Raw genomic sequence first — 19,316 nt, 5'->3', positions numbered from 1 at the left:
CCCCCCCCCCCCCACCCCCCCCCCCCCCCACCCCCCCCCCCCCCCACCCCCCCCCCCCCCCACCCCCCCCCCCCCCCACCCCCCCCCCCCCCCACCCCCCCCCCCCCCCACCCCCCCCCCCCCCCACCCCCCCCCCCCCCCACCCCCCCCCCCCCCCACCCCCCCCCCCCCCCACCCCCCCCCCCCCCCACCCCCCCCCCCCCCCACCCCCCCCCCCCCCCACCCCCCCCCCCCCCCACCCCCCCCCCCCCCCACCCCCCCCCCCCCCCACCCCCCCCCCCCCCCACCCCCCCCCCCCCCCACCCCCCCCCCCCCCCACCCCCCCCCCCCCCCACCCCCCCCCCCCCCCACCCCCCCCCCCCCCCACCCCCCCCCCCCCCCACCCCCCCCCCCCCCCACCCCCCCCCCCCCCCACCCCCCCCCCCCCCCACCCCCCCCCCCCCCCACCCCCCCCCCCCCCCACCCCCCCCCCCCCCCACCCCCCCCCCCCCCCACCCCCCCCCCCCCCCACCCCCCCCCCCCCCCACCCCCCCCCCCCCCCACCCCCCCCCCCCCCCACCCCCCCCCCCCCCCACCCCCCCCCCCCCCCACCCCCCCCCCCCCCCACCCCCCCCCCCCCCCACCCCCCCCCCCCCCCACCCCCCCCCCCCCCCACCCCCCCCCCCCCCCACCCCCCCCCCCCCCCACCCCCCCCCCCCCCCACCCCCCCCCCCCCCCACCCCCCCCCCCCCCCACCCCCCCCCCCCCCCACCCCCCCCCCCCCCCACCCCCCCCCCCCCCCACCCCCCCCCCCCCCCACCCCCCCCCCCCCCCACCCCCCCCCCCCCCCACCCCCCCCCCCCCCCACCCCCCCCCCCCCCCACCCCCCCCCCCCCCCACCCCCCCCCCCCCCCACCCCCCCCCCCCCCCACCCCCCCCCCCCCCCACCCCCCCCCCCCCCCACCCCCCCCCCCCCCCACCCCCCCCCCCCCCCACCCCCCCCCCCCCCCACCCCCCCCCCCCCCCACCCCCCCCCCCCCCCACCCCCCCCCCCCCCCACCCCCCCCCCCCCCCACCCCCCCCCCCCCCCACCCCCCCCCCCCCCCACCCCCCCCCCCCCCCACCCCCCCCCCCCCCCACCCCCCCCCCCCCCCACCCCCCCCCCCCCCCACCCCCCCCCCCCCCCACCCCCCCCCCCCCCCACCCCCCCCCCCCCCCACCCCCCCCCCCCCCCACCCCCCCCCCCCCCCACCCCCCCCCCCCCCCACCCCCCCCCCCCCCCACCCCCCCCCCCCCCCACCCCCCCCCCCCCCCACCCCCCCCCCCCCCCACCCCCCCCCCCCCCCACCCCCCCCCCCCCCCACCCCCCCCCCCCCCCACCCCCCCCCCCCCCCACCCCCCCCCCCCCCCACCCCCCCCCCCCCCCACCCCCCCCCCCCCCCACCCCCCCCCCCCCCCACCCCCCCCCCCCCCCACCCCCCCCCCCCCCCACCCCCCCCCCCCCCCACCCCCCCCCCCCCCCACCCCCCCCCCCCCCCACCCCCCCCCCCCCCCACCCCCCCCCCCCCCCACCCCCCCCCCCCCCCACCCCCCCCCCCCCCCACCCCCCCCCCCCCCCACCCCCCCCCCCCCCCACCCCCCCCCCCCCCCACCCCCCCCCCCCCCCACCCCCCCCCCCCCCCACCCCCCCCCCCCCCCACCCCCCCCCCCCCCCACCCCCCCCCCCCCCCACCCCCCCCCCCCCCCACCCCCCCCCCCCCCCACCCCCCCCCCCCCCCACCCCCCCCCCCCCCCACCCCCCCCCCCCCCCACCCCCCCCCCCCCCCACCCCCCCCCCCCCCCACCCCCCCCCCCCCCCACCCCCCCCCCCCCCCACCCCCCCCCCCCCCCACCCCCCCCCCCCCCCACCCCCCCCCCCCCCCACCCCCCCCCCCCCCCACCCCCCCCCCCCCCCACCCCCCCCCCCCCCCACCCCCCCCCCCCCCCACCCCCCCCCCCCCCCACCCCCCCCCCCCCCCACCCCCCCCCCCCCCCACCCCCCCCCCCCCCCACCCCCCCCCCCCCCCACCCCCCCCCCCCCCCACCCCCCCCCCCCCCCACCCCCCCCCCCCCCCACCCCCCCCCCCCCCCACCCCCCCCCCCCCCCACCCCCCCCCCCCCCCACCCCCCCCCCCCCCCACCCCCCCCCCCCCCCACCCCCCCCCCCCCCCACCCCCCCCCCCCCCCACCCCCCCCCCCCCCCACCCCCCCCCCCCCCCACCCCCCCCCCCCCCCACCCCCCCCCCCCCCCACCCCCCCCCCCCCCCACCCCCCCCCCCCCCCACCCCCCCCCCCCCCCACCCCCCCCCCCCCCCACCCCCCCCCCCCCCCACCCCCCCCCCCCCCCACCCCCCCCCCCCCCCACCCCCCCCCCCCCCCACCCCCCCCCCCCCCCACCCCCCCCCCCCCCCACCCCCCCCCCCCCCCACCCCCCCCCCCCCCCACCCCCCCCCCCCCCCACCCCCCCCCCCCCCCACCCCCCCCCCCCCCCACCCCCCCCCCCCCCCACCCCCCCCCCCCCCCACCCCCCCCCCCCCCCACCCCCCCCCCCCCCCACCCCCCCCCCCCCCCACCCCCCCCCCCCCCCACCCCCCCCCCCCCCCACCCCCCCCCCCCCCCACCCCCCCCCCCCCCCACCCCCCCCCCCCCCCACCCCCCCCCCCCCCCACCCCCCCCCCCCCCCACCCCCCCCCCCCCCCACCCCCCCCCCCCCCCACCCCCCCCCCCCCCCACCCCCCCCCCCCCCCACCCCCCCCCCCCCCCACCCCCCCCCCCCCCCACCCCCCCCCCCCCCCACCCCCCCCCCCCCCCACCCCCCCCCCCCCCCACCCCCCCCCCCCCCCACCCCCCCCCCCCCCCACCCCCCCCCCCCCCCACCCCCCCCCCCCCCCACCCCCCCCCCCCCCCACCCCCCCCCCCCCCCACCCCCCCCCCCCCCCACCCCCCCCCCCCCCCACCCCCCCCCCCCCCCACCCCCCCCCCCCCCCACCCCCCCCCCCCCCCACCCCCCCCCCCCCCCACCCCCCCCCCCCCCCACAGGCGTCTTAGTTGATAGTTCCATGGAATGTCAACTCTCAATGCATGGCAGCTGTGAAAAAGGCAAACTCTATGCTGGGGATCATTAGGAAAGGAATTGATAATAAAACTGCAAAGATTGTCATGCCCTTATATAAAGCACTTGGAGTACTGTGTTCAGTTCTGGTCGCCACATCTCAAAAAGGATATCGAAGAGATAGAAAAAGTGCAGAGAAGGGCAACGAGGATGATTGAGGGACTGGAGCACCTTCCTTATGAGGAGAGGCTGCAGCGTTTGGGACTCTTTAGTTTGGAGAGGAGACGTCTGAGGGGGGATATGATTGAAGTCTATAAAATTATTCATGGGGTAGAAAATGTGGACAGAGAGAAATTTTTCTCTCTTTCTCACAATACTAGAACCAGGGGGCATTCATTGAAAATGCTGGGGGGAAGAATTAGGACTAATAAAAGGAAACACTTCTTCACGCAACGTGTGATTGGTGTTTGGAATATGCTGCCACAGGAGGTGGTGTTGGCCACTAACCTGGATAGCTTTAAAAGGGGCTTGGACAGATTTATGAAGGAGAAGTTGATTTATGGCTACCAATCTTGATCCTCTTTGATCTGAGATTGCAAATGCCTTAGCAGACCAGGTGCTCGGGATCAACAGCCGCAGAAGGCCATTGCGTTCACATCCTGCATGTGAGCTCCCCAAGGCACCTGGTGGGCCACTGCAAGTAGCAGAGAGCTGGACGATGGACTCTGGTCTGATCCAGCTGGCTTGTTCTTATGTTCTTATGATAAAAACCTGAACAAGAAATCATAAAGTGCACAGTTCAAATCCTACTTTTCAAGTCACTAAATAGTTGGGGGAAGATCATATGGATACATGAAACTATCTTGTACCCTTGGTCCACCTAGTCAGATTGACAAAAGCCAGCATGGAGTAGTGGTTAAGAGCAGGTGGATTCTAATCTGGAGAACCGGGTTTGATTCCCCACTCCTCCACCTGAGTGACAGAAGCTTATCTGGTGAACCAGATGTGTTTCCGCACTCCTACGTTCCTGCTGGGTGAGTTTAAATTAGTCACAGTTCTTCAGAACTCTCTCGGCCCCACCTACCCCACAAGGTGTCTATTGCGGGAAGAGGAAGGGAAAGGGGCTTGTAAGTCACCTTGAGTCTCCTTATAGGAGAGAAAGGGGGTGTCAAGACTCCCTTAACCAGACAATGAAACACTTTGATGGAAGACCACCAAGGAAGACAGTGCCCAACCATCTTTGCTTCACATTTGCCTTGAAAGCCCCTTGTTGGAGGTGTCATAAATTGTTTGTAACTGGATGGCATATACATACCTATGTAGTTTGAGGTAGAAGAAGAAGAAGAGTTTGGATTTATATCCCCCCTTTCTCTCCTGCAGGAGACTCAAAGGGGCTTACAATCTCCTTTCCCTTCCCCCCTCACAACAAACACCCTGTGAGGTAGGTGGGGCTGAGAGAGCTCCGAGAAGCTGTGACTAGCCCAAGGTCACCCAGATTGTGTGTGTGGGAATGAACAGGCTAATCTGAATTCCCCAGAGAAGCATCCACAGCTCAGGCGGCAGAGCTGGGAATCAAACCTGGTTCCTCCAGATTAGATACACGAGCTCTTAACCTCCTACGCCATTGCTGCTCCCCTGATGCTATTTGCAGGGCAAGAATTATACTGACCTACCTTACAAAGTTATCATAAAGACTACAGCATGCAAATGCACAGGAAGGACTTTTGCACATTTGGAAGTGTAATGCCCATTCATAGCATTAGTGCTACAGGGCATTTAATATTAACAAAAGTACCCCGAAGAAGAAGGAGATGAGGCCATAGGCCAGGCAATTTTACCTCTTCTGTCCACATCGCATGCAGAGAAGATGGTTGTCAGCAAGTCTTCCTCGCAGATGAAGCTAACGTCAATGTCCTCATTGTCTTGCATTCCAACAGACAGCCTGCATCCTACAAAGGGAAAGTGTGTTGTCATTTAACTTGCTTTCCGAAAACTCGCCAACCAGAACCATGGCTGTAAGTTTAAAGTTTAGCTTTAAAAGAGGCTTGGTTAGCTTTAAAAGGGGCTTGGACAGATTTATGGAGGAGAAGTCGATTTATGGCTACCAATCTTGATCCTCTTTGATCTGAGATTGCAAATGCCTTAACAGTCCAGGTGATCGGGAGCAACAGCCGCAGAAGGCCATTGCTCTCACATCCTGCATGTGAGCTCCCAAAGGCACCTGGTGGGCCACTGCGAGTAGCAGAGAGCTGGACTAGATGGACTCTGGTCTGATCCAGCTGGCTTGTTCTTATGTTCTTAAGTTTGCATTTTTCATCAAGATGCCAAAACAAACTTGTGTGGAAACTCCAGTGGAATTCTAGAGTCCCATTCTCAGATATAATTGTTACCGTTTTCCTTCTGATGCACAAATAAAGACCTTTTTTACACCCTTGTGTATTCCTGATGCGTTGAGGGTTTTTTCCGTGTTCCACATGTGCAGTGGTTGATTCGGTATTGCGTCTCTTTACATCCAGCATAAAGGCTAGTAGTTTAAATCTGCAGGGAGACATGCTGGACATAAAGTGATGTAATATTTAAACTGACCACTAGAGGGAGCAAAACGCTATGGAACACAAAACCAGAAGCACCAGGAGCACACAAGCAACGAAAATGAGTATGCGGAAAGGACCTTGGAGGAATAGTTAGAAAAATCCCTTTTACATTTAGACCAAGATTCAGGTTAAGCTGTCAACAGCTTATATCCGCAAAATCTTGTTGGTCTTTAAAGGGTACTGCACTACAATCTAGTTCTTCCAGTGCAGACCAATATGGCTACACTCTTGAAATGTACATTATACGCATTGTTCTTTGGCACTTCTATAAAGGTAATAGGCTAAAATCAGTTCAGGAAGGCTCTTTATAAAGGGAAATGAGCTGTGGACTAGACCACTGTGCATTATTATCTGTTTGCTGGTCCTGTTACCCTGCTGTCTCTACATTGTTTTCCACTGATTTAACACAATTTTTCTACTTTGCTTCTGCATTCTTTATCATGCTACACATATTCAGAGTTCTGTAATCTCAATCCATTGTTCATTAAGCATCTCTTCAAATTGAAAGAAGAAGAAGAGGAGGAGGAGTTTGGATTTATGTCCCCCCTTTCTCTCCTGTAGGAGACTCAAAGGGGCTTACAATCTCCTTGCCCTTCCCCCCTCACAACAAACACCCTGTGAGGGGGGTGGGGCTGAGAGAGCTCCGAAGAACTGTGACTAGCCCAAGGTCACCCAGCTGGCGTGTGTGGGAGTGCGCAGGCTAATCTGAATTCCCCAGATAAGACTCCACAGCTCAAGGCAGCAGAGCGGGGAATCGAACCCGGTTCCTCCAGATTAGAATGCACCTGCTCTTAACCACTTGGATTTATACCCCACCTTTCTCTCCTGTAAGGAGACTCAAGGTGGCACTGTGAAATCTGCTGTGACCCTCAGTGGAAAAAATGGACTGCAAATAAAACCAGCAACAACCTACATGTTGTTGGGGTGGGGTCTGTTTGCTGCTATTGGTCTGTAAGACTTCACAGGCATTGTATGACTGCTACAGTTTCATCAGTCTATCATACATTTTCTGTTCTATCCAGGCTTTGTGCAGAACTGTCGAAAGGGAAAGTCACACCAAGATTACTGGATCTAGGCCTTTTGTCTATCCATCTTATTTTTCTAGTCTCACCCTTTCAGTCAAGAAGCTTAGCTCAGTGCTTCCTCCCCACCTCCATTTTAGAATCATAGAGTTGGAAGAGACCACAAGGGCCATCCAGTCCAATTCCGTGCCATGCAGCAAGACACAATCAAAGCACTCCTAACAGATGGCCATCCAGCCTGTTTAAAAACCTCCAAAGAAGGAGACTTCACCACCATTTTGAGGTGGCATATTCAGTGGTGGGATCTAAAAATTTTAGTAACAGGTTCCTGTGGTGGTGGGATTCAAACAGTGGCGTAGTGCCAATGGGGCTGGGCGGGGCACGACGGGGGGCGTGGCTGGGCATTCCTGGGGCGGGGCATTCCTGGGCGGGGCTGTGGCAAGGACACAGCCGCTGCGCCGGTCCTTGGGCGGGAAACGAATGCATGCAGGCGCAGGCTGCCACGCACGCCGGTGCACTTCCTGCTAGACTGCTTCAAGTTCTGCGCACTACTGCTGAGAGGAAGGCGTAACTAAGGCAAAAATCATGTGGCAAAATCACCAATAGGTAACCCCCACTTGGCACACACAAATAATTAGTAACCTACTCTCGGGAACCTGTGAGAACCTGCTGGATCCCACCTCTGGGCATATTCCACTATCAAACAGCCCTGATCGTCAGGAAGTTCTTCCTAATATTTACCGGTAGGTGAAATCTCTTTTCCTGTACCTTGAAACCACTACTCCTTGTCCTAGTCTCTGGAGCGGCAGAAAACAAGCTTGCTCCCTCTTCATCATGACATCCCTTCAAATATGACTATCATGTCAGCCTTTAACCTTCTCTTAGCTCCACAACAAACCCCCCGCCCCCTTAGGTTCAGCCAAGAGAAGGAATGAGTTGTTTACATTTGTGTTTTTGTGATCGAGTTTTGCTCTCTACTTTTTTGCTGTGGGCTATGCAGATGCATCTGGGTTACACAAACATGGGCATTTAGATTGTAGATACCCATTTACATGTACCGTGTACATGCAACTACCATAAATACAGATAATATTCAATGCCAATTTACTAATGCACCAACACTAGGGGAAATGCGTTCATCTTGCAGAAGGAAAAAAATTCCATGTGGGGAAATTCTACAAAAATAAAGAATCACAGGTTTGATTTGTATAACTGAAATGAAGAAATTGAAATAAGGCTTATAAATGTGGAATTTGAAATCATTCATACCCTTGGGAAATCTTGACCCAGCATCAGCTGGTGAACTTTGGGGCCAAATAGGGAAGGTGGGCTTCATTAGTCTTGTCCAGGGGTCTTCAAACTATGGCCCTCCTGATGTTCATGGACTACAATTCCCATCAGCCCCTGCCAGCATGGCCAAGTGGTAGGGCTGATGGGAATTGTAGCCTATGAACATCTGGAGGGCCATAGTTTGAAGACCGCTGGTCTTGTCTAAACAATGTTCTATCAGAGGGCTCTCCAACCTTCTAAAGTCTGTGGGCACTTTTGGAATCTTGGCATAGCATGGTGAGCACATCCACAAAATGGCTGCTGCAGGAGGCAGAGCTAGGTACAAAATGGCTGCCACAGCTTTCCTTCAGTCACACAGCAAAAATCCTTATGCGGTAGTGGCTGCTACCAAAGTAATGCCTTTAAAACATCTGCACAACCAATCAAATCTGCACTGGCCAATCAGAAGGTTACAAAAACTACCCGGGGACCCTCCTGCTCTACCCATTACACCACACTATCTCCCAAAAGCAAAACTTCCCCTCTCCTTACCCAAAGACAGTCTTTTCGCCACAGGGGACTGCAACGCTGGCGGCATAGACTTCAACTCACGGGCAAACCAGTTGGGACTTGATGTGAAACAGTTATTGTCAGGAGAATCCACACTTTTGTGCTCTGCCCCATGGTTACCAGAGAAGCGGCCCAGGGCCGTTTCTCTGCTTCTGAAGGGAGGTGACAAATAGCTCCCTGATTCCACTGCTGGGAACGCAAATCGGTTTCCTCGGTCTTTATTTCGACCCACGGTGAAGGTCTTGTTCTCAAACTGGATATCCGAGATGCGCCTGTGACTCGGGGCCACTTTTGACAGACACGGGGAGAAGACTTCGTCACTGTAAGGGGTCAGGAAAGAGGCGTCCTGACTTGTCCAGCTGCCCTCGCTGCTTTTCAACGTCCTCTTCTTCAAGATCTCCTCCAAGTTTTTCTTCACGTTGGCCTGTGGGCTGTCAAAGTTCTTGGATCGGAGCTTCGGGATCTGCAGGGCAGGATTGGCGGTTTTGTCCAACATGTTGATGGTCTGGATTTTCCGACACAGGCTGTCCACTGGGTTGTGGTGCCGTTTGCCGCTTTCCGTGGACATTTCCCACCCCTCTCCTTTTCCTTCCTGAAGTTACCTAAACAAAAGAGAAGATGGTACATCGGGTCACATGCAGTGGTGGGATCCAAATAATTTAACAACCGATTCCGATGGTGGGAATTCAAATAATTTCAACAACTGTTTGCAAGTGTAACCTCTATCTGTGGGTTCTGTGCGGCAGAACTTGGAATGAGTTTGCAACAACAAATTAAAAAAAAACAAAATGGTTTACTTTCTTAACATATAACACATAACATCAACATTTAACATCACACTTCAAGGTCCTGTTCAGGTTGCATTTTCAAGTCCTTATATTTACAGTCTACTGATACTGCCAAGTCCAATTCTTCTTTGCAAGTGGGTTGGCTTCTGAAGTCTCCAAGGGCTTGATGAACAGGATTCAACATGATGAAGGTTTCCAGGCGAACTCTCACCCATTAAAAACATTTTAAAAATCCTTAACAAGGTGTTAAGGGCTTATACAAATCAAGGTCCGAGTCTGGTAGCCTTGTCTCCTCCAAACTACATGAGCTCTGCAGCCTCTTGCTGCTTTGAGTCTCCACCCCTTTCTGGGTCAACCCATTCTGAGCATGGGGGTTACACAAGCACCATTTTAACGACCGGTTCTGCCAAAGTGGTGCGAACCTGCTGAATCCCACCACTGGTCACATGTCCCCAGGCACATGCCAGCAGGTCAAGTGGGGGGGGGGCGCGGAGAATTGCCCCCCACTCCCCTTCCCTCATCCCCGCCTCACCAGGTCAAAAGGTGGCCCGCGGCAGGCTCCCAACTGTTTGCAAGTGGATTTTGCCATTCTTCACAGGTTCAAAGAGCACTGAAAGCAGTTTGAAAGTGCATTATTCTGCATGTGCGGAATGAGCCTTTCTGTCCTGTAAGGAGACTCAAGGTGGCTTACAAGCTCCTTTCCCTTCCTCTCCCCTCAACAGACACCTTGTGAAGTAGGTGGGGCTGAGAGAGGCCTGAGAGAACTGTGACTAGCCTAAGGTCACCCAGCAGGAATTTAGGAGTGCAGAAACACATCTGGTTCACCAGATAAGCCTCCCCCACTCAGATGGAGGAGTGGGGAATCAAACCTGATTCTCCAGATTAGAATCCTCCCGCTCTGAACCACTACACCACGCTGGCTCTCATACACTTCAAAGCCATTGAAAAAGCACATCACAGAACACACAGCAAAGTTCAATTGTTCAACAAAGATTATCTTTGCTTGCTTTGTCCCAGAAACCAAAAGCCAACTTTTAGCGCAATGTGATGTTCAACACTTAGGGTTGTCCGTATCCGTTGGGCTTTAAGATCTCCCAGAGTGTTGACAAATAAATTTCCCTGGACAAAATGACTACTTTGGAGAGCAAATTCTACAGCATTATATCCAGCTGAGGACCCTCGCCTCACAAACTTCATCCTCTCAAAACTCTACCCTCAAATCATCAGGAATTGCCCAATCTGGGCAATTCAGGCCCAGGCCCTTTATGAGACCCGCCTCCCCATTAAACAGTAGTGTGCCCCTGCCAGAAACTGCACAATTTGTCAGCACACAATGGGGAGACCCATGATGCACCCTGAGTAGCGGAGGCGTCTACAGTTCAGTTGACAGAAGAAGAAAAAAGAAGAGTTTGGGTTTATATCCTGCTTTTCTCAATCATAAGGAGTCTCAAAGTGGCTTACCAACTCCTTCCCCTTCCTCTCCCCATGACAGATGGGTAGGTGGGGCTAAGAGAATTCTAAGAGAACTGTGACTGGCCCAAGGTCACCCAGCAGGCTTCATGTGGAGGAGAGGGGAAACAAACCCAGTTCACTGGATAAGTGTCTGCCGCTCATGTGGAGGAGTGAGGAATCAAACCCAGTTCTCCAGACTAGAGTCCACCAGTGGCGAAGGAGGTTAAGAGCTCGTGTATCTAATCTGGAGGAACCGGGTTTGATTCTCAGCTCTGCCGCCTGAGCTGTGGAGGCTTATCTGGGGAATTCAGATTAGCCTGTACACTCCCACTGCCACAGCTGACACAAAGATGATTCATCCTGGGATCATCTGAAGCATCTACTAATCCAGCCAGGCGGAAGGAAGTCAGAACTGGCTCTTAGCTTGGAATTGGGTGACAACTCCAGCCTGGGGGATTCCTGGAGATTTAAGGCGGTACCTGGAGAAGGTGGAGTTTGAGAAGGAGAGGGCGGGAGCTGAGATAGAACGTGATATTATAAGTTCACCCCTCTGAAGGGGCCCTTGAATGTACAAGAGCATAAGAAGAGCCCTGCTGGATCAGACCAGCAGCCCATCTAGTCCAGCACTCTGCTACTCACAGTGGCCCACCAGGTGCCCTTGGGAGCTCACGTGCAGGATGTGAAAGCAATGGCCTTTTGCTGCTGCTGCTCCCGAGCACCTGGTCTGCTAAGGCATGTGCAAACTGAGATCAAGGAGGATCAAGATTGGGAGCCATAGATCGACTTCTCCTCCATAAATCTGTCCAAGCCCCTTTTAAAGCTATCCAGGTTAGTGGCCATCATCACCTCCTGTGGCAGCATATTCCAAACACCAATCACACGTTGCATGAAGAAGTGTTTCCTTTTATTAGTCCTAATTCTCCCCCCCCCCCCCAGCATTTTCAATGTATGCCCCCTGGTTCTAGTGTTGTGTTCTAGAATTATGAATTGGGTTCTAGAATTATGACTGATCTCCAGACCATAGACATCACTTCCTATGTAGGACCTGACTGCTTTGCATGGTGAACTCTATTACTTTATATCCTGATGAGGTCCCTTCCGTCCTTAAACCACACCAACATCCACACCTGAATCTCCAAGAATTTACTGACCAGGCAACCCTACACATCCAAATATCCATTCTCTGAATGCTCCAGAGGGATTGTCATGGCCCTCTAATATGCTGGCAAGGGTCCTGCCATATTGCTAGCTATTGAAAGCTTCCTGTTTGAACGGCCTGGGAAAGTTTGCTTGTGCTGGTCACTGTTATCTTGCAGCTGCAGCGGGGCGGAGTGAAACCCATTAGGTTCTTACCCCCTCTCCTTATTATGGCCATCTGAAGAATGTGTGTGTGTGTACGTGCGTAGAAGGTTAAGAGCTCATGTATTTAATCTGGAGGAACCGAGTTTGATTCCCAGCTCTGCCGCCTGAGCTGTGGATGCTTCTCTGGGGAATTCAGATTAGCCTGGGCACTCCCACACACGCCAGCTGGGTGACCTTGGGCTAGTCACAGCTTCTCGGAGCTCTCTCAGCCCCACCAACCTCACAGGGTGTTTGTTGTGAGGGGGGAAGGGCAAGGAGAGAAAGGGGGGATTTAAATCCAAACTCCTCCTCCTCCTCCTCCTCCTCCTCCTCCTCCTCCTCCTCCTCCTCCTCCTCCTCTTCTTCTTCTTCTTCTTCTTCTTCTTCTTCTTCTTCTTCTTCTACATGTGCATGTGCATGTGCATGTGTGTGTGTGACCATATTCCTTTTACCTTCCAGGCATGTACATGTGTGTCTTCGCAACTTCAGAGTGTGTCTTTCCACCCCGGTCTGACGTGTCTCTACAAGGAATTGGCAGTCGAAACTAAATTTATTCATGTACTCTACAAACAAAAATGGCAGGCAGATTAGCTGCAAGCAGAGTAAACGTCCAGAGTAAGCACCAGAAAATGGTGGGTGCAAACTGCTCAAACCGAAAGATGAGACCTGGGAGCGGGTGGAATGGACAAAAGAAACGTTCTCCCCGTAATGCTTATTTCCCCCCATGCTAGGCAAACAAAAAAAGCCAAAATGGTTCTTTTTGAAACATCTGCAAGATGTTTTATTTGTGCTGGGTAGAATGGCCAACTAATGGGCAAACAAGTGACAGAAATCTGCCACTGTGACACGATCTCCCAAAGACAGAAATCAGTTCCCCTGGAGATAATATCCTGTGTGGAGGGTGGACTCCATGCAGTGGTGGGATCCAAAAATTTTAGTAACAGGTTCCCTCGCCAGCCCCTCCTCAGTAAAGGGGGCAGAGGCGTACCTAGGCAAACCTGAGCCCTGGGCAAAACCTGAGTTGGATGCCCCCCCCATGGGCAGCCTCCCCACCATGACCCCCCAAAATTGTTTTCGCACCAGGTCATTTCTAAATCATCATCACATTATAGAAAATGCCCCAACTCACAAATCTGAACACAGCCACGGTGAAACACACAGGTTCTTTGATAGAGACCGGTGAGATAAAAGGTACGAAAGGCTGAGAATCCATGAATTGCAGTACCTGGAAGGGATTAACCCAGTTCAGGGAGTCACATTATTAGTCGCAGTTGCTACATGGAACCTTCACGTTCAAAGGCAGTATGCCTCTCGGGGAGGCGAGGGCGTGGAGATGGAAAAGCGGACCCAATTAGTAACCCCCTCTCGGCACACACAAATAATTAGTAACCCACTCTCGGGAACTGGTGAGAACCGGCTGGATCCCACCTCTGACTCCATGGCGTTGTATTCTGCTGAGGTACCTCCCCTACCCAAACCTCATCCTTCTTAGGCTCCACCCCCAAATCTCCAGGAATTTCTCAACCCAGAGTTGGCAACCTTGGAGCCTGTATATGTTCTATGTTGCTCACTGGCTCAGCGCTGACTCGTATTTTTGCTTGTATTTGCCTTGTCTGAGCAGGCCGAGGTTTAGTCAGAAATGCAAAGAGCTCACTTCAAACAGTTTTGTTCCGGCCGTCGGGGATTGGTGATGGACGGCGTCACGGTAGACAAATCACTGCCCTTTCCCGGGTCATTCGCTCAGAACCGAGCAAGCCCAGAGTTCCCTTTAACAAGAGGCCCTGCTGAGGTGGTGATCTTCTCCTCACCAGCCCGGCTGGAGGATATTGATTACATGACAGGACGCAACACGCGCCCACAGGACAGCTGGCGGGGAGGCAGAACGTTTGACGTAAGGTGTTTTTGAGCACAGGACACATCTGTCAGGGCTTGGAGCAAAACAACGAATGATTATTAATGGCGTAGGAGGTTAAGAGCTCGTGTATCTAATCTGGAGGAACCGGGTTTGATTCCCCGTTCTGCCGCCTGAGCTGTGGAGGCTTATCTGGGGAATTCAGATTAGCCTGGGCACTCCCACACACGCCAGCTGGGTGACCTTGGGCTAGTCACAGTTCTTTAGAGCGCTCTCAGCCCCACCTACCTCACAGGGTGTTTGTTGTGAGGGGGGAAGGGCAAGGAGATTGTCAGCCCCTTTGAGTCTCCTGCAGGAGAGAAAGGAGGGATATAAATCCAAACTCTTCTTCTTCTTCTTATCTGGTGAACCTGATTAGCCTGTGCCTTCCAACACATGCCAGCTGGGTGACCTTGGGCAAGTCACAGTTCTCCGGAGTGCTCTGAGCCCCACCCACCTCACGGGGCGGGGGGGAAGGAAAAGGAGATTGTAAGCCCCTTTGAGTCTCCTTACAGGAGAGAAAGGGGGGATACACATCCAAACTCTTCTTCTTCTTCTTATCTGGTGAACCTGGTTAGCCTGTGCCTTCTAACACACGCCAGCTGGGTGACCTTGGGCTAGTCACAGCTCTTATGAGCTCTCTCAGCCCCACCTACCTCACAGGGTGTTTGTTGTGAGGGGGGAAGGGCAAGGAGATTGTAAGCCCCTTTGAGTCTCCTGCAGGAGAGAAAGGGGGGATATAAATCCAAACTCCTCCTCCCCCCCCCCCTCCTCCTCCTCCTCCTCCTCCTCCTCTTCTTCTTCTTCTTCTTCTTCTTCTTCTTCTTCTTCTTCTTCTTCTTCTTCTTCTTCTTCTTCTTCTTCTTCTTCCTCTTCCTCTTCCTCTTCCTCTTCCTCTTCCTCTTCCTCTTCCTCTTCCTCTTCCTCTTCTTCTTCTTCTTCTCCTCCTCTTAACCACGGCACCATGCTGGCTCCCAAAGGGATTCTCTCTCGGCCAGGAACCAGCTGTAGCATCCTCTGCCAGATATCAACATCGAACACCTCTGTGCTCCAGCTTCATACACCTGAAAGCCCAACTGCTTATTGAGATGATATTATACTAAGTGGGAACGTTGAGGTTCACTAGGGTCGCCAATTTGCAGATCTCACAGAATTACAACTCGCATTCAGATTACAGAGATTTGTTTACCTGGAGAAAATGGCAGCTTTGGAACATGGCCTCTATAGCATGACAACCCGCCATTCCTCAAAACCTGCCCTTCACACACTTTGACCTCCACACCTCCAGTTACTTCCTAATCCAGAGCTGGCTACCCTACTAAAGCTTCAGTAGAAGACGGATTATATGATCTGCCCTGTTTCCCCGAAAATAAGACATCCCCTGAGAATAAGACGTAGTAGAGGTTTTGCTGAAGTGCTAAATATAAAACTTCCCCTGAAAGTAAGACGTAGCAAAGTTTTTGTTTGGAAGCATGCCCGTCGAACAGAACACCAGAGCATGCAGCTGTGGAGCAGAAAAATAAGACATCCCCTGAAAATAAGACATAGCGCATCTTTGGGAGCAAAAATTAATATAAGACACTGTCTTATTTTTGGGGAAACACAGTAGGACAAGTGTTCTGATTTCTCACCACATGCTCACAAACTGTTCCTTTCAATCCACATGCTTCTAGCCTAGAAACATCTACTGGATACTCCTTAAACTGGAAAGCTACCCCCCCCCCCACAAAAAACCCCTTACCATTTTGCTCTTCTTAAAACAATATTACATTTTTTCCACCCCTTTCCCAGGGAGCTGAGGCCTGATATGCAGTTTCTCTCTTTTATCCACACAACGCCCCTTAGAGGTAGCTCAACAAAGCCGCTTTCTCAGAATCACCCAAATGATTTTATAAGGGGAGGGCATTTGAACCCGAGTCTTCCCAAGTCGGCTCTCTAACGACTACACCCCACCAACAATGTAAGTTTCTTAAAAGACCTCTCAGCTTTTAGTCAATAAAACTGAGATAAAGGTATAAATAAAACTCTCAGTGTGACGGAGAGAAAACTATAAATCACAGCATACCGCAATGTACAAAAGGGAATAGATATTTTCGTCTTGATAAAACACCCAAACCGCTCTCAATTCCTTTCCACCTTGGTGCTGGGATCGGTATCTGCTTTCTGTCTGCAATTCCAGGGACTGAATTGGTTGCAGCCCCAGCTGGGGAAGATCCCGTGACCAGAAACACCTGCAGTTTCCACCGTGCCTAATTAACTTGCATTCTCTACTCGGCAGTTGCCGGCTGTTGCAGATCAGAAATCTGGCGTCGTTTTGCTGCCCCTTTAAAAACAATCCAAACCATTTCAATGCATCACTTGGGCACGAGTGAAAACACATGAAGCTGCCAGGTATTGTCTACTCGGACAGGCAGCTGCTCTCTGTGATCATGGAACCATTGAAGAAGAAGAAGAGTTTGAATTTATATCCCCCCTTTCTCTCCTGTAGGAGACTCAAAGGGGCTTACAGCTCAGGCAGCAGAGCTGGGAATCAAACCTGGTTCCTCCAGATTAGATACACGAGCTCTTAACCTCCTACACCACTGCTCCTCCTCCTCCTAGAGTTGGAAGAGACCCCCAAGGGCCATCAAGCCCAACCCGCTGCAATGCAGGAACACACGATCAAAGCAATCCTGACAGATGGCCATCCAGCCTCTCTTTAAAAACCTCCAAAGGAGGAGACTCCACCACACTCCTGGGTAGTGCATTCCACTGTCTAACAGCCCTTACTGTCAGGAGGTTTTCCCTGATGTTTGGATGGAATTTCTTTTCCTTCACCTTGAACCCATTACTCTTGGTCCCAGTCTCCGGAGCCGCAGAAAACAAGCTTGCTCCCTCACCAACATGACATCCCTTCAAATATCTAAACGTGGCTATCATGTCACCTCTGAACCTTCTCTTCACCAAACATCCCCAGCTCCCTAAGTCTCTCCTTGTGGGGCATGGCTTCCAGACCTTTGACCATTTTGGTTGCCTCGACCCGTTCCAGGTTGTCATCATCCTTCTTGACTTGCGGTACCCAGAACTGTACACAATATTCCAGGCGAGGTCTAACCAATGCAGAATAGAGAGGTACAGTTATATCCCTAGATGAGACTGAGGCTGCCTGCTTTCCATCCTGGTTGGGCCCTGACTCCATCTTGGGTCCTACCTACCCCCTCCCTCTGTTGGCCTTTAGGTCGGGCGCCTGTTTTTAACAACTTCTGTTGTTTTAATCTGTTTTTATTTCTCGTAACTGCTGCTTAAGTTTTTAACGGGTTTAAGTTATATTTTTGTATTGATTTGCTGTCTTAGAGAACAGCCATATTGTGAGCCGCCTCGAGCCCTTTGGGGCTGAGGCGGCTTATAAATCCAATAAATAAATAAATAAATAAAAATAGATCTAGACACTATACTCCTATTGATACAGCCCAGAATCACATTGGCTTTCTTGGCTGCCACAGCACACTGCTGGCTCATGTTCAGTTTGTGGTCTGTTAACACTGCCAGATCCCTTTTGCATGCAGTGCTGTCAATCTCTGGCAGAGGTTTTCCACATCACCTCCTATCTGATCCTTAACTGGGGGGTTGAACCTGGGACTTTCTGCATTCCAAGTAGATATTCTACCACTCAGCCACAGTCCTGTCCCCAGAATTGTTTGTTAATATGCTTCGTTAATGTACTGGCTTTCTTCTCAGTGTTGCATACATGGCTTCCATCTCTTTCTTTTCACCCTCACAACAAGCTTATGAGGTAGGCTAGGCTAAGAGTGCGTGACTGGTCCATGATCACCCAGCCAGTTTTTTTTGGCAGAAAGGGGATTCGAATCTGGATCTTCCAGATCCTTGTCTGATTCTCGAATCACAATCCCACACTGCTTATACTAAATTTGAACCTTTGGAACATTCTTACTTCAATTAGGAGGGACTTGGGGGATTTGGGTTTCAGTTCTCGCATAATGAACCAGTAAAGTCCAGTCAAAAGCAACTGTGTTAAGTTCTTTATTGAGCTGGCATTCTTAGTCGGAAACAGGCAATGCGAGAACCGAAACCCAAATCTCAAAAAACGCTTATACAGGGCAACAGACAGGCTCCCGCCAAAAGAGTATAAACAAGGCAGGATTTCACACAGAGTTTCACATCAGGCAAGCAAGCAGGTAAACGATAACCAAAGCAGTGAAATTCCCCTTCCCGGGCGTTAAGCCAAAACCTCCGGCGAGAACCTTTCCAAGGTCAGACTACACACACACACCACAACCTTACACCTACAGCAGAGGCGTCCAACTCTGGCACTTCAGATGTTCATGGACTACAATTCCCATCAGCTCCTGCTGGCATGGCACCAGAGTTGGACACCCCTGCCCTATGAGGTCACCATAAGTCATCTGTGATCTGATTGCTGTTTCTAACACTGCCACAGCCCCTTTGAGTCTCCTGCAGGAGAGAAAGGGGGATATAAATCCAAACTCTTCTTCTTCTTCTTCTTCATTCTTTATTTATTACTTAAACTTAAACTTAAACTTCTTCTTCTTCTTCATTACGGACAGGGGCTGTGGAGCGGTGGTAGTGCATCTTCTTGGTGTGCTGGAGGTCCTGGGTTCGATCCCCAGCATCGCTAGTGCGGTGTAGCGACTCTGAAGAACTGTGACTAGCCCAAGGTCACCCAGCTGGCATGTGTTGGAGTGCACAAGCTCATCTGGTTCTCCAGATAAGCCTCCACAGCTCAAGTAGCGGAGCGGGGAATCCAACCCTGTTTTCCAGATTAGAGCGCGCCTGCTTTTAACCACTACACCACGCTGGATGCAGTGGTGGAGCTGTAATGGGGACATTTAGGGGTGGCTCACCCTGGGCACCACCATTGCAGTCACATGTCGGGGTGGGGCGGGGCGTGTCAGGGCAGGGCAGGGCAAGAGGGGGTGCGTGGGCAGTTCATGTCCCAGGCCCGGTTTCCCCTCCCTTCATCACTGGCTGGATGTGAAAGACATCTGCCTGAGACCCCAGGGAGACACTGCTGTTCCAAGTAGGCAACACTGACAAGAAGAGGAAGGAAAACAATTAAGTCAAGATGTGGTTGAGCTTCACAGGTGGGATCCAGCAGGTTCTCACCAGTTCCCAAGAGTGGGCTACTAATTATTTGTGTGTGCCGAGAGGGGGTTACTAATTGGGTCCGCTTTTCCGTTAGAAATCCCATTAGGTCCAAAAATCATAAAGTCCTGTTGTTTCCTCTGTGGCTGGTTAGCGAAGGTAGAAAATGGGAGATAATTCTCCCTGTTGGGCTGTTTTAAAAACATGTTTTAGAAA

General features: G+C 54.9%; 1 protein-coding gene across 1 annotated transcript in view; it reads right to left on the bottom strand.

Moving 5' to 3' along the window:
* IRAG2 (inositol 1,4,5-triphosphate receptor associated 2) overlaps positions 1-9,093 on the bottom strand; it is a 78,724-nt gene extending 69,631 nt beyond the window's left edge. The window contains exons 1-2 of the mRNA XM_048501492.1: positions 8,508-9,093; positions 4,866-5,019 (exon numbers count right to left, since the gene is read on the bottom strand). Of these exons, the coding sequence (XP_048357449.1) occupies positions 4,866-5,019; positions 8,508-9,093 (740 nt within the window). The remainder of the gene's footprint in view (positions 1-4,865; positions 5,020-8,507) is intronic.
* Positions 9,094-19,316: the final 10,223 nt, after the last annotated feature.

The sequence above is a fragment of the Sphaerodactylus townsendi genome, linkage group LG06, assembly GCF_021028975.2.
Source record: "Sphaerodactylus townsendi isolate TG3544 linkage group LG06, MPM_Stown_v2.3, whole genome shotgun sequence".
Taxonomy (NCBI): domain Eukaryota; kingdom Metazoa; phylum Chordata; class Lepidosauria; order Squamata; family Sphaerodactylidae; genus Sphaerodactylus; species Sphaerodactylus townsendi.
This window is presented reverse-complemented; position numbering and strand designations above follow the sequence as displayed.